This window comes from Myotis nattereri, assembly GCF_964212035.1.
Source record: "Myotis nattereri genome assembly, chromosome: 8".
Classification (NCBI taxonomy): domain Eukaryota; kingdom Metazoa; phylum Chordata; class Mammalia; order Chiroptera; family Vespertilionidae; genus Myotis; species Myotis nattereri.
In genome coordinates this window covers 47,268,820-47,283,875 of record NC_138083.1, presented here as the reverse complement: position 1 = coordinate 47,283,875, position 15,056 = coordinate 47,268,820, and the positions used below count along the sequence as shown (strand labels likewise).

At 43.4% G+C, this 15,056-nt stretch overlaps 1 protein-coding gene across 1 annotated transcript in view; it reads right to left on the bottom strand.

The window, feature by feature from the left end:
• The window catches only part of CDH7 (cadherin 7), a 121,493-nt gene extending 108,245 nt beyond the window's left edge, over positions 1-13,248 (bottom strand). The window contains exons 1-3 of the mRNA XM_081098051.1: positions 13,115-13,248; positions 11,087-11,168; positions 173-578 (exon numbers count right to left, since the gene is read on the bottom strand). Of these exons, the coding sequence (XP_080954177.1) occupies positions 173-382 (210 nt within the window). The 5' untranslated portion in view covers positions 383-578; positions 11,087-11,168; positions 13,115-13,248. The remainder of the gene's footprint in view (positions 1-172; positions 579-11,086; positions 11,169-13,114) is intronic.
• Positions 13,249-15,056: the final 1,808 nt, after the last annotated feature.

Genomic DNA, 15,056 nt, shown 5'->3' with positions numbered 1-15,056 from the left:
ATTCCATCAAAACCAGACCACCTCTAGAAAGAGTAGGTTTGAGTTGCTCATAATTTAAAGACAATAGAGAGAGAGTTTCATGTTCTCTAACACCAAAGCATAAATGAGTTCTCCATCCAAGCACAGACATTCCCAGTAACCACGAGTGACTTCGAAAGGCAACATGCCCTACCTTTCCGACATAGAGGGGGTCCGAACCCATGTACTCCTCCAGCACAAAGAACTGATTCCACACCCAGCTGCGCTTGGTCCTGGGCCTCCCCGACTGGAAGTAGGGCTTTGAGCTGGACCTCGAGAGTTCTGCTTGACTCATCCCAGAAAAGCACAGGACAAGGGCGATCAGCTGCAGGAAGTGGCAGAACTCCACTTTGCCCAACTTCATCTTTTTTTTTTCTTTCTTTTTCCTGTGTAAGAAAAGAACCTTGACAACAGAAAAGGCACAGTTCCAGTTGGCTTGGCAGCTCTTGCCTCCGGCAGGGTGTCAGCTGGGAGTCCAGAGATGATAATTTGTAGAGCGTCCGGTTGGAGGTGGTCACCAGCACTGAATCGCCTTCGCCAAAGAATGGTGTAAGAGGTTCCTATCGGGACAAAGCGACAACTCGTGTCAGAAACCAGGACACACAACCGGGAACGTTCATTTACTAACTTCACACTGATTTCCCCAAGATGTCATCATTTGTATAATTGCTAAACTAAAGATTATGAACTTAGATGGAAACTGGCAATCACCCTGGTCCTATATGGACGTCGCTGAGGCAGGATGATTCCTGTTCCACAATACAACCTTAAAATTCCGCGCTGCTTCTAAGGCATTCTACTTGAGCATATGGTTTATTGCACACAAATGGAACCACATCCATTAAAAAAATCATTTTAATGCTAGCCTTTACTTATTTAATTTTTTTTTTATATTGCAGGCAGTTTCCTGCGCTGGTATTAGGCTATGAAAGCAAAGCAGGGATTTAGGCGAATGGGAAGGACATATGCTGGTTTAAATCTCTCCTGTGAAACTGTAAAGAGAACTAACGGAGCACGAGGTGCTTCGACGCTGGGTGATTGATTCTGAGTCACAGAACACCAGCTGCTCTGACGTGTTCTGAGTTGATTGTGATCAGCTGAAAGCTCAGTCGTTTCCAGTTCCCACTCTTCAAACTTACTGTCACAGATGCTGTGGAGCAGGTTCGATTATGCTATTTCACTGCAGTGATTTGCGACTCCACAGATATTTACTGAACATCTCACAGCTAGGCTTGCGCATAGTAGGGCCTTCCCCCCCAGACACACTTATGGGATTGAATTATATGGATCATCAGAGGGGTGAGGAAACTCAAGTGTATTTGTAAGGCCCGTTCATTGTTGGCATCGGCACAGAAAAAAAAAAACCTCTCATTCTAAGGTCTACTTATTTCAGTTACAGAACCCTGATTATGCAAGAGATAAAAAATCAGTTACAAAACAAACTTCCAAAAACAGAGAAATGATAATTTATGAGAAACTGCTCATGTAAATCACTATGCTACACTTTGCTTTATTAATTCCTTTGACTATAAATAAATCAACAATTGGGCAGTTACAGTGAAGGATTAACATTTGTGTTTTGTTTTGAGAGGAGAAAAATAGTTTTAAGAATATGAAGCCAAAAGATAGCTCCCTATGAAGGCAGAAGCTACACTACCTTTGTATTATACGCTTTTCCATCTTTCTACCTGTCTCTCCTATAACAGGAGAATTAACTCCTGTTAATTTCTTATAGAAAAAAATATATAGAAATACTTATAGAAAATGCCACGTAAGCAGAAAAAAGGTTAGATTTGTTAAACATGTTGGAATAGCCTGCACCACTGGAAGAAATGGATTGCACTGACTTTGAGCTCCATTCGAGGGAACATGTTCATGTTAAAATAGCTCTGTAAAGTTTTGAAATTTCGGAGGGCACCGTGGAATAACCCAGCTGCTTGCAGAACGGACTTGGTATACGCCGAGAACCAGAAAAATGATAAACCATTATTGGAGCACACTGACTGTCGTCTGTGCACTGAACACATCTCCCCAAATCCAGATCTCCCATCTGAGAAGCAACAATGAAATCGGTCCATTTAGAAACCACTCTAGAAGGTCAAGTTATTCTAGACTTAGAATCATTAGAAGTAACTTGGAGTCAGGCACTAATATTCCAATGTAGGCCCCTCAATGAGGTTGAACATTCCTGGTAGGGAGGTCTGAGCTAACCCACCTGAGACAGGTTACCTGTAGGTAAAGATGGTGGGTAGTTGGTTAAACTAGGCAATGGTGCACCAGGGTATTGGTCTATAACGAGCCGGGAGTTACAGTCAGGAGCTCAGGGCGGTGGCCTTTAGTGGCAATAGCTGTCAGCATGGTGAAAAGCACAGTCACGTGACCTCCCTCATGCTAGGGGCCACCTAGGTTCCTGGGGACAGGGAGGGCTGGGTTAGCATTGTGGTGACAAGACTGAGGCTAGATTGTGAAACCTGAGGCCAAAGGACATTTCCAGTTTTCCCCCTCTCCTTCCTCAAGAGTGAATAAATTTTCTCACAAAAACAGGGATGTAAGTACTTTGATCCCTGAGAATATTTTTTTTATTTTTTTGTATTAAAGTTTATTGTACTATTTTTAAATAATTATTTATTGTTGAAAGTATTACATATGTGCCCCTTTTTCCCCAGTGACCCCCTCCAGCGTGCTCCCGCCCTCCCTGCCCTAGGCCTTCAGCACCCTATTGTCTGTGTCCATGGGTTATGCATATATGCATACAAGGCCTCTGGTTGATTACCTCCCACCCACCCACCCTCCCCCACCTTCCCTCTGAGATTCCGCACTCTGTTCCATGCTTTCGCATCTCAGGATCCACTCTGTTCGTTCATCCACTAAGTTTGTTACTTAGATTACACATGAGAGTGATCATGTGATTCTAATCTTGCTCTGACTTATTTCACTTAGCATGATACTCTCCAGGTCCCTCCATGCTCCCTGGGGCAATTTTTTAAATGTGATATAGCTAAATTATATTATTTGGACTACTTTATTAAGTGAACTTTGATAGCATTGTTTCAGTATGAAATGTATCCAACTTCTAACAAACTAAGTAGCGAATGAACTTTAGGAATTCAAAATTAAGGGAGTTATGATAACTATACAATGGTAAAGACTGGGCAATGCATCCGACAGAGACAGATTCTGAGTCTTCAGTCAGCTAAACAATCTTGGACAAGTTATTTACAGAATTCTAAGCAAGTAAGTTGCAGAAATAAAGCCTCAAGTTTCTTGCTTATAAAACAAAAATGATAATAATGGCATCTACTTCATTACAGGATAAAACAAGTAAATCATGAACAAATCATGATAGTGTCTGGGCCAACTAAAAGCACTAAAAGAATAGCTGTTAGGGTAATTAGTGCCATGATGATATTTTTCAGTTTAATACTAGTTCTGTTAACGTTAGTTTGTGAAGTGAGGTTAGTTTTCCTTTAAAAGTTATGTGTAGCCCTCTGTTGGCTCAGTGATTGAATGTTGCACCATGAACCAAGAGGTCAGGGTTCAATTCCCCAGTCAGGGCACCTGCCTCAGTTACAGGCTCAATCCCCAGTAGGGAGCTTGCAGGAGGCAGCTGATCAATGATTATCACTCATCATTGATGTTTTTTCTCTCTTCCTCACCTTCTTCCTTCCTCTCTCTGAAATCAAGAAGAACATTTTTTTTTAAAAGCTATCTGTAGTAAAATGTTTTAGACAACTCTCACGCTGAATGAAACAGTCTTGATAGTTCCTGTCAGTGCCAGAGAATATGGATCATGAACCAAAAAAATCTAGATGGATACAAACAATGGCATCAATTTTCTTTTTTCAAAAATAATGTAATAGGAAAGCAATTTCTGTAATTCTTACCAGCCAAAGACTGATACTGGAGTTGGAGAAATTTATTCCAGCTCACTCGGGATGTTCACTGGTAGGAAGAAAACAAACATAATGTGGAATGGGAATAGGAACACTGGTGTCTTTGTCCTAAAACCTCCCCTATTTCTGTAGGACCTTGGATCTCCCTGGGATTTAATTTTCTACGCTGGCAAAAGAACTAAATTATCTTGAAAGTATGTTGTGGCGAGCCCGCACGGCCATGGCATACTCAGCCCCAGGGCGCCTTATGTGCCATGCCAGCTCAGCCTGGTTCAGTGAACCTGAGCGGGGGAAGTGAAGGATGGAGAAAAGACAGACAAGAGAATGAAAGCTGGGTCTATGTGGACGCTGCTCCCGAATGGAGAGACAGTGCCAGCGCCCACAAGCAGTGTCTTTATTTTATAACAGATGCCACAGGCAAAGTAAGGGCGTGGTCAAGATGTTTACAACATTCTCGTGGGTTTCAATCCTACTCAATTACATGCACCTGAACTCTATCAAGCCCATATCACTCAGATACGTGGGGCCACGTGTTCGGACCATAGGTTCAAGCTTACAACTATGTATAGCTGTTGGCTATAATTGTGCTGGGAGGGCTCTGCCCTCCAAGCTGGGACTTGCATGTGGCAATGAGAGGACTGTGCCCTCTCATTAGTCCGAGGCTTGAACCTGTCCAAACACTGTTGCCGCTTTCCACAGTCTGTTTTTACACGTCTTACCTTTTATGCTTTTGACAGTTATATAGAATAGATTTTGTTGACACGTTTAAGCTATGAAAAAGTGTGCACTGTTAAAAATTACAGATAAAGGGTAGAGGGATTGAAGAAAGTCACAGTAATATAAAAACATTTGGCATATTTACGAAATGTAGCATGAATTTTAACATGAGATGTTTAACTTACTCTTCTTGACTCTGGATAAGACTGTCTCCCACACAACAAGATTATGGATTTATCAAACTGGCTAGAACATCCCAACAAGGTGAGTTAAGGAGCATGACATGGGGTCCTTTAGTCACAATGTAACATTTGTGAATAAGAGATACCTGAGAATTTTGTATTTTCCTATCTAAGTCAAGGGTGCTTAAAGCAGCCAGTATTAACATGAACCTTGATGAAGAGGGATGTCTGCCCTATCTGTGTACCACAGCATCTAGAACAGAAGCAGACACATAATTGGCAGAAAACAGTTATGGACTATTTGTTTTCATTATAATTAAATTCATTTTTATTTGTTTAAACATGTTTTTACTGAATTTAGAGAGAGCGCAAGGGGAAAGGAGAGAGGGAAATATCGATGAGCTGCCTCCTGCGCGCCCCCTACTGGGGATCCAGCCAGTAACCTGGGCATATAGTATGCCCTGATTAGGAACAGGACCCGACAATGCCCACGAACTGAGTCACATGGGCCAGAGCTAAATTAATTTTTAGCATCAACACTTAACCATGTGCTAAGTCAATATATAAACTGCTTGCTAACTCTACTGTGTTTATGAGTCACAATCACTTTGGAAACAATTCCATTATATTTCTCAGTGGAGTCTGAAGTATTTGCCAAGGCCCTTGAGCCAAATGTTCTTTACCTTTCTTGAAGGTCTAGAATGTACAAGGATACCTTGCCTGGCTTTACTGGAGGATGGAAATTCTGTTTCGTGAGGAAGATAAATGCCTCAATAATACCCTTTTTGGAGTGTGCTTATAAAACTGGGAAACTATATGAATGGCTGTGATCCGAGTGGGTGTGTTTCATGGGTGTCTAAGTCTGCCAGGAATATACACCTGAGAGCGGGTCTGATGTCCCCTTTCTTAGTCAGGCTTCCCCAAGTCCTTCCCTTCCTTTCAATCTTTCAAGGTAAAGGCCAGTACAGCAGTCCAACCCAAGTCATCCTGTGTTGTGATGTCATGCAAGAAATGAGGGGTCCTGAACCAGTATGAGGAACCTCCAGCTATCTGTGTTATCAAACACAAGGACCAAAACTTGAACTTGAGATTTCCTCGCCCTCCAGACAGACTTCCTATCATCCCACAGATGTTAAACACACAAAGGCACCATGCTATTATGTTTTATATATATATGAACTTGAGCGCACAATCCATCACAATTGTTGACTTTTTCACAGTGGGTTAAATATTGCCTCATGAATCGGAGCTAAAACCTGCACCCTCCCTTCTTAGATTTCCGTATCATTCATCTTCTCCCTTCCTTTGGCCTCCTCCCCGCTCTGAGTATCATATACAGGTGCCAACAAGGGGCAAGTCACAGCAGAAGCAAGCAAAGACCTCTGCCCCCAAGCTGTGTGTGTCATCCTGTCTTCAGTGGGCAAGCGTAGGAGAGTGACCCGCTACAGGTCTGGCGAGCTGACTAGCTCAGGAAAAAAGCCAGTGCAGAGAAATGATGTATGGTATTCAGTTTAGGTAACGTCTACAGATCTGTGTCAACTTCTGGACAGTTACAAATGGGGAGCATTATAACTCTGAGGAGGAAGCCAGGAATAGGTTATATCTGAAGAGAGGAGAATGAATAGGAGCCAACCACAGATGTTTGGGGGAGTCATGGTGATGGCTACAGGACTAATAATTAATCTAGAATAAAAAATTATCTGAGTAATATTTAGAATGTGTTGTTTTTGCTCTGATATTTTAAAGATAAAACTTGTATTTTTTTCATTTCTAACATTTACTTTTCCCCCAAACAACACATGAAAATCACAATACTGTGATCAGCACAACACACCTTAATCAAGAGAATACAAAATGAAACCTTGCAAAGGAAATTTTAAATGATTGAAGCAAAAAGGAAAAAAAGAGGGGGGGGTGTGAATCAGTCAGGCAGCATTTACTACTCAAGATCACTTATTTGACCTGAAGTCACTTAATCATGCTACATTTTGCTCTAATTATTTTTGTTCAACTAAGTGGCAACAATTATATCCAAGTACATAGACAGTTTATTATTCATTTAACCTTAATAGCCAATATTATTTAGCAAAATGAATTCATTATTATAAAATTTCCCTGGATTTTCTGCTCCACTTAACTGTGAAACCACTTTTAAAAATCAGATCAAGTCACAATAATGCTCTTAAGCGAATGTTTTGTTCATACCTAAAACAATGACTAAAAATTCCTTACCGACAACAACGAAATTTACTTATGAATCAGCATACCAATTGTTAATTAGTAAAAGCACAAATCCTCCAGATCCTGTTCCATCTCAAAAGCAACATGCTAAAAACATGACAAGTAGCATCAAATGTATAATATTCAGCCACTCCCATTTATATACAACCATACAAGTAGTTTTAAACAATGCCTAGTTACCAATTAATTTACGTATGCTAAACCCTTTTTAAAAGGTACCCAGTGCTATATGCCTTCTGTAAATAACTTGAGCTTTAAAATATGACTATCAATTATATGAAAATAAAATATATTACTATTTTAGCTTTTGTTGACACTTAACATGGAGTCTGATATTAAATAAAAACAATGGTTTACAGTATATCTCAGTAAAGACTTTATACCATCACAGTTTCTCCAAATCATGGGCAAGAGCAGCTCTCATGCTTCTGTGTCTGAAGTTAGCATCCTTAGTGGGCCTTTGACATTGTTTGAAAATATACTCAGTGTATATTTCACCGCAAACACACTGTTTATCATCTGTTGATAGTACTGACTTACGGAAGTTTTGTTCTCTTAAAGGTATGTACAGTTCACAATTAGATGGGACATAACAGCCACAAAATAAATTCAATAATATGCATTTTCTAGGACAACAATGGTAAAAATACTTGAGGATTGTCAGTGTACTTGACAGAAAGTAATGCCTGAGAATTAAAAAAAAAAAAAATCCATAATGGATGACTGCCAGACACCTCCAGAATCTAACTGATATTCCTCCGGATGTTTGCTGGCTGATCTATAAAACATAATTGTACAAGGCTTCACAGTTGTAACAATAGCAAAATGAGGGGAAAATCTTTCTGTTGGCCTCCTGAGAGGAAACTGTCTCATCCCAAGACTGCTTTAAAAAAAACTGGACTACGTTTGACAAACAACACGTTTTTAATGAATCCTCATGAAGGGCGAACAATATACATGCTTCAAAGTGGGACTGATAGCACTTCACAGCAGTGGTGAGAGGGCGCTGTAAAGGTATCACCACTGCTTTAAGAACAACCTTCCATTCACCGGTTCTTTTGTACGGTCAGAGAAAAGAAGCCTGTTCTGTTCTAGACATTCCTTGGGTATTAAACGATATTACTTAAAGTCAATGACAAGTACGCCTCCTGGTTCGTCCAATGTCTTTTTTAAAGACCTTCATTTGTCCTCGCCTTCCTTGGGACAGCTGCCACCCCTTACCACTGAGGTCCTCATGTGATTTATCTCTGTACATAAAGTTACAGGCCTGCTCTGTAGCAGGGATCATATTTGCTCATTGACACTTTTACTTCTTTTTAAAGTAGATCTACCAAATGTGTTTGGGGGAACGCAGGAAGGTGAAAAGGTATGTTCTAAAGTCCTCCTCTTCGTGAATGAGCAGAGGTGCCAGGACAGAGAGAAAATAGTCCAGGACAAGGAGCATGTTAGCAGCTGTGGCCACCCTACTTGAAGCTGAGTTATTAAGGGCAGTACCTACAGGATAAAGATGTCATTTCAGTACTGGTTCTCCTGAGGGTTCATGTTACAGAAAAAAAACCATAAAGACGTCCCAATGCACTGCTCCTCATGACTGAAGATCCTGCACATGGCAGAACCACAGATGAATAACATACATGAACTGGAACGCATTTTAGAAAAACCCAAGGCAGGCTTGTCTTCTTTATGAAGGACAAAATCAAAATCTACAGAATCCAGCGCAATGCCCAAGGTCACACAGCCAGTTACTGATGGAACTGGGCATGACTAGATGCTATGGGTAATTTAAAGGGGCTATTAAGTATTTCTCACTCTGATAATGAAGTGCTTTTTAATTTATTATCTTTGGAATGTGTCAGCTTCTCCAAAAGCCAAGAAAAGCAGCGTTGATCTCACTGAAATTGTTATATGGCCATGAGTTTGAATTTTCAAAGCAGGAAATCATCGGGATTTTCCATCCAGCAGGGTAAGGAGGGCAGAAGAAGAGAGTGACAGGACCTATTGTTTAGGATTACATGTCCAGTTGGAGAAAAAAAAATGGAGGGTGAGGAGAATCCAGCTTTAAAACTGCTTCCCCCCTTCTAAACCACCCTGGTGATTAAAAAATAACTTCCTGCCGAAACTGGTTTGGCTCAGTGGATAGAGCGTCAGCCTGCGGACTGAGGGGTCCCGGGTTCGATTCCGGTCGAGGGCATGTACCTGGGTTGCGGGCACATCCCCGGAGGGGGATGTGCAGGAGGCAGCTGATCGATGTTTCTCTCTCATCGATGTTTCTAACTCTATCTCTCTCCCTTCCTCTCTGTGAAAAATCAATAAAATATATTTTAAAAAAAAATAATAACTTCCTCCTATACTGTGACACTATAGAAGTAAACTATTTCCACTGAAATTTGAACAATGGCCCATTGAATGTTTCAGAAATAGGATATCAACTCAGGGAAATATCTTAGAACATAAGAATGTACAGGTATGATTATTTGGTTGTTTGTTGCTGCAAATCTTGAATAGGAGATGAATCTGCTCCTAATGTACCCATTATAATCATTCTAGACTTAGCAGTGCCACCTGCAGCTTCCAGTACAGAAATATACTACCATTTAAATGGCTTCATCTGTATGCCATTAAAAGTTTAGCATTAACTTCAATAATTTAACCACTGACGTAACAGCCCTCTTCTTTTGTGCATAAAAGACATAATTTTTTTTACATCTTAATTAGTGAAGCTGGGGCTCTCTGTCACGTGTGACTTCTCACGTAAAAAAACTGTGATCAAGTCCATTAGCTCCCAGGTCAGACAGCATTACAACCACAAACCACAACCTCCCACTGTTCACTGGCCTAAATATTCAGGCAGGGGCCCTGGAAATGAACCACACAGCCTGCAGTGTGCCTCTGGTTATCAGACCACTGTGTGAAAACTTCGCCAAGTGGATTATAGTGTCCATTTCAACTAAGCACAAATAACCTGTGTGGTGGGTAAAAGTAATAAAAGAGAAAGGGGAATCATAGTTTATAGTTAACTAGAAGCAGCCTATGCCAATTAAAAAAGAAAAGGTGATAAAGCACAGCCCTTCTGAGCTCTTTATATAATAACAAAGTGGCAGAACTATATGTAAAGGGTTTTCCTTAATACTCTTACAACATATCTTAGCTGTATCAACTTTAATTTTTCATTTACCCTTGCATTTACACTGAGCCAGGTACTGTTTATGTGACCTCACTGAAAGGCACCATGTCTCAATAAACACTCTGCAAAACAGCCAAAGAGAAATTCTACCAGAACAGAAGTCTATAGCGTAATCTGAAGTGAATGTACAGACAGATGTCTGCATATCATTTGCACTGATGGTTTCCTCAGTGAGGATTCGTGCAGAAGGACAAGGGGGATTGATGTTGGCTGGGGTATCTTTCTGCAAAGCCAACACATTCCCAGAGGAGGCACCCGAGGACTGCTGCTTACAGCTAGATCCGCTGTGCCTGTCAGAGGCTGAGATGGTCACACAGGACTCTGGTCACATGTCTTCCTTCCTTGTCCTCAGCTCCCCTGTATCACCCCATTTAAAAGCAACCGATTCCTTCACGCCAAGGACTCACTTTGCCATCAAATAACGTGTATTCATTATTTCAGAAGTTTCTGAAATTCCCAATTTAAGCTAAGGCTTTTGAAGCCTTCTGAGCAAGTGAAAAACATTTTTGTGTGTGAGAACCATGATGTGATACAAACCACTAATGCAATAAACGCAGCACTTGACAAAATCCAGGAAGGTTGAAATCACTCAGGCATACACCTTCACAACACTAAACAATTTATGGGTTCAGTGCTTTAGAAAAGATTTCTAAAAAATCTGACTAAGAAAGTATGTGACTGGACACACAGATGTATTTACTTCTTCAAATCAGTAAACATTCTGAGAAGTTTACAGCAGCTCTGCCTTCAAAAACAAACAAACAAAACACACACACACACACACACACACACACACACACCCCACAAAACCCTAAAGGGCTGAATGATAGGGAGACCAGCAAAGACATTACCCCTGAGGAGACATAGTGGGTTGATTTTTAGATCCAGGAAGGCTGAACAGCGGCCAACTCAGTATGCTCTCCACCCTCTTTTCTGCATTGGACAAGAAAAACTAGAGTCAATTCAAGGGTAAACTGCAGTCACATAGATGCTCTACAGTCACCCTTTTATAAGAAAGGGAACAGCTCTGTGCTATTAAATCAATAAAAGTGGACTTAAGAAGAGTTGTGAGCCTGTCAGCTGATTGTTAACACAATCCTAATGACCTACTGCAGCCCTTAATTACAATAATATCTCAGGCTGTGAGCGCACAATGCCCTTTTATTAAAGCTGCAGCCTCGATGGCTTTGAGCAGGGTGCTGGTCTGCACTATTGATTATTGTTCCCTTTATTTTTCCTCTCACACAGACAGACTTTCAGCTAGCTGGACCAGATAAAGACTATTAACGCTGGATGCCACCTAATTGCTCCTGCCACTCCGTTCCTTGTTAAACACTCACCCATAAGTAAGATTCCCACAAAGTTGCCAATGTGACTACCTGCCTCAGTTCTTTTGAATTTTAACTCACACTGTTCCAAGGAGCCCTAAAGAGGAAGAAAATGCTTCTCGATGTATTTCCCCTTTATATCTCTAACAAGAAAGAGCTTAGGTAAATATAAAGTCTAACTAGTTCTTTGGGAAAGTAATTTTTTGTGAGTGACTGGAAGCTTCCAATGTAATTATTTTCTCCCTTAGTTCCCCGCCCCTCCCCCCCCACTTGTCTTTATAAAGACACACTTAAAAACTATTTAGATGTTGCTGGCAATATATCAATGAAAACTTTCCTTTAAAAAAAAGGAAGGGGCTGCTACTACTCCCCTAAACTCTTTTAAAATACACTTTTTGTGTGATGTTAATCTGATTTTTAAAGTGCATAGTTGTCAGCAAGAGCCACACAGTCTCCAGTTACTTACATTTTTCTACACCCCCCACCTCCCCACCCCCGCCAAAGTTCTGTTCATGTACTTCTGCATTAAAAATGATCTGAACACCTACCTATCTGGTTCCAGGGAATATAAGCGTGCGTCCAATTTAAAGATCCTTCACTTAATAAATTACCAAATAAAGAGAAGCTACTTTTTTTGCAAAATAAAAGGCATTTTAAGTATATTCAAGCTCCAAAGCTCTGAGACACCTAATCTTTAACTCTATCTTCACAGGTTCCCATTTGCCTACAGCTGGATGAACTCATTACTAATCTTGACTCACCTGGACAGTATCTAAGAAATCCTTAAGGTTAACGATCTAAACGTGCAGCCAACACAGACAATAGGCTCTTTCTCATTCATCCACGCTGGGAGGTCGAATACCAGCTACTAGCAGCATGGAGCAGGTGCACCCACGGGGAAGTCCACCCTGCATTCAGAGCGGCAGGAGGGCGCCCTTTCCCCAAGGCACCCCCAAGGAACAGCGGGGCAGAGGGGGAAGCGGGACGCCCTGCAGATGCACAGCAGCAGCAGAATACTAACTGTAGCAAAAAGCGAAGCACTCTTAGATGAGTTCCACCTTCACGGAAGGTAAAAGGAGTCCAGCGCGGATGTAGAAGGACCCGGCACACGCAGACGCACACCCCCTTCCAGTCTCAGACAGCTGCTGCGGAACCTGGCGGCCCAGGCAGCGCAGACTTTTGCCCCCATCCACCCCAGGTCAAAGGGGACCCGCTGGTGTTCCTCTTGGAGAAGAGCGGTCCAGACCGTGCTTATCGCTTCATCCGGAGCGCGCTGGAGTCTGCGCTCACCCTGAACTCGCGAACTGCGTCGTACCTGGTGTCGGGCATCACCAGCTCTCCGGGCCGAGCGCCCTCAGCTCCATCTGCACGCCCGTCCTGCCTGGGTGCGCAAGCCCCACGGCCACACAGCAGTAACTTGGGGACGCCAGAGAAACTCTACGCGGAACCCCCGCCCGCTTTCCGCTCGATGCGGAGTCGAGCTTCCAAATGCCCACAACGTGCTTCTGCCCGGCAGAGCCGTCCCAGCCCCCAGCAGCCAGTCACACTCACCTGGGGCCCCGCCGCCCTCCCCGAAGCATCCGGCACTTGCCACCCACGCCGCCCGGGTGTTTGCATCCGAAAGGGCGCGCGCTCAGCGACCCGGCGCCCGCAGGCGCTCCGGGACCCAGTGCGCGCAGCTTGGCGCGTCGGGCGGACTGGCGGCGCCCGCCCGGCACACGCTGCGTCCTGCCGGACGCGGGCGTCTGCTCCAATCACAGCCCTCTCCGTGGGGCGCGGGCTCAGGGCCCTGGCCCGGGCCGCCTCCGCTTGCTCCGAGGGGCCCCGCGGGCTCCCTGGGCGGCCGGGGCGCCAGGTCCGGAGCAGCGGGAGCGCGCGTCCGCGTCCGAAGAAAAGGAGAGGGGTGGGCGTCGGAGATCAAGGAGGGCGCCGGGGGCAAGGAGCGGAGCAGGTGATTGTGGTCCGCGTTGGTCGCCTGCAGTCAGCGCCTAGCGCGGCCAGCTCGGGGAGCCACTGAGACTTGGGCACCTACCGGAGACCCAGTGAGGGTTGTTGGAAAGGCAGCCGCTCCGCCGCCAGGCGCGCACACACACGCGCGCATCCACGCGCGCCCCTCCTCCAGCGCCCTCCAGACAGATGGAGTCCTTCGCAGGAAAATCCAGCGGAGCTGGGGGAAAGTAGGAGGGGCTGCAGCCCGTCCGTTACTCAGCGAGGTATTTGCATCTGAAAGCGCGGAGCTGGAGGAGAGTTTTGAGAATTGTTACTAGCACCTTCCCCTTCTCCCCTTCCCTAGCAGTCCTGGAAGCCTTGATCAATTGAACTCCTGAGGCATGAAGGCAAAGTCATAAAACTAATCAGAACTTACAGTTTTGTTGCGTGATAGTTTTGCCCATTCAATTTCGTCGGACTGCCCTAGTTCTACTCTTTACTTGCAGAAAATTTCCTCCCCTGCTGGATTCTCTAATGCCAAACTTCCGAGGTGCACTATTTACGCTCCGGTGGGATTGAGACCCCAGGCCAGGTGGGGAAGGGGATCCAGTCTTTTATCTGGAACATGCTGCAGCCAGTGGAGTTAAGCAGGTTTTGTTTTCCTCTGTCTGCCCTGGTGCATGATTTCACCTGGTGGCCAGGTGTTCTGTTGCAGGGGTTAGGAAGATGAGTAGATTATTGCTACACACGTTATTTTTTCTCATTCAGCCAATGGAATTCGCTCTGCTTCTTATCCATCCTTAACAGTTGAGTCTTCCAATACCTGCTATGTGAGCATAGGATTCCAGCTGCTTTTGCCTTCACTCAAGCACACTTGCTCTCCCCTTCCTGTCCATTTACCTTGCATTTTTCCTCTCAACTAGTTGGTATTTAAAATTGAATTATATGCTAATAATTCTGCAGCAGACATTTTTTTTGACCTTCTGTTAAGTTCCAGATACTATGCTTCTCTGTGTACTTAGCAATGCTTCAATTTTAAAGTTATCTCACCAACTCCAGGCCTGCTTGGATGGTCGCTTCATGGTCCATTTCCACTCAACCATCAGTCATCACCCCAAGTCAGAATGTTTAGAACAGACCTGCTAATCTCTCCGTAGACATCACCCAGGATTTCACACTATACTTCTCTGAGACACCGTCATTCTCCTGCATCCAGACATTGAATCTTGGCTTCATCATTGAGGCCTTTCATGTGGTTTTCCTGTTAAAAATCCTCATTTTTTTTTAATATCATGCAATCTGTAACTTTACATTCATCTTGCTTTATCTAATAAAATTTTCTGAACTGGGACCTATTTTTATAATTGTTCTGGACTAGAAGCTTCTGGAAGGCAAAGATTGATATTCAGTATGATCAAGACACAGCACATGTTTGGCCCACAGTAAATATTTGTGAAAGAAGTGAATGTTCATACCCCAGTCAGCAATAACATAACTGAACACACCAACCTATTATAACCTGCTCATTGGTGGCCCAGCCTTTCCTTGGTACGAAATGGTCTTG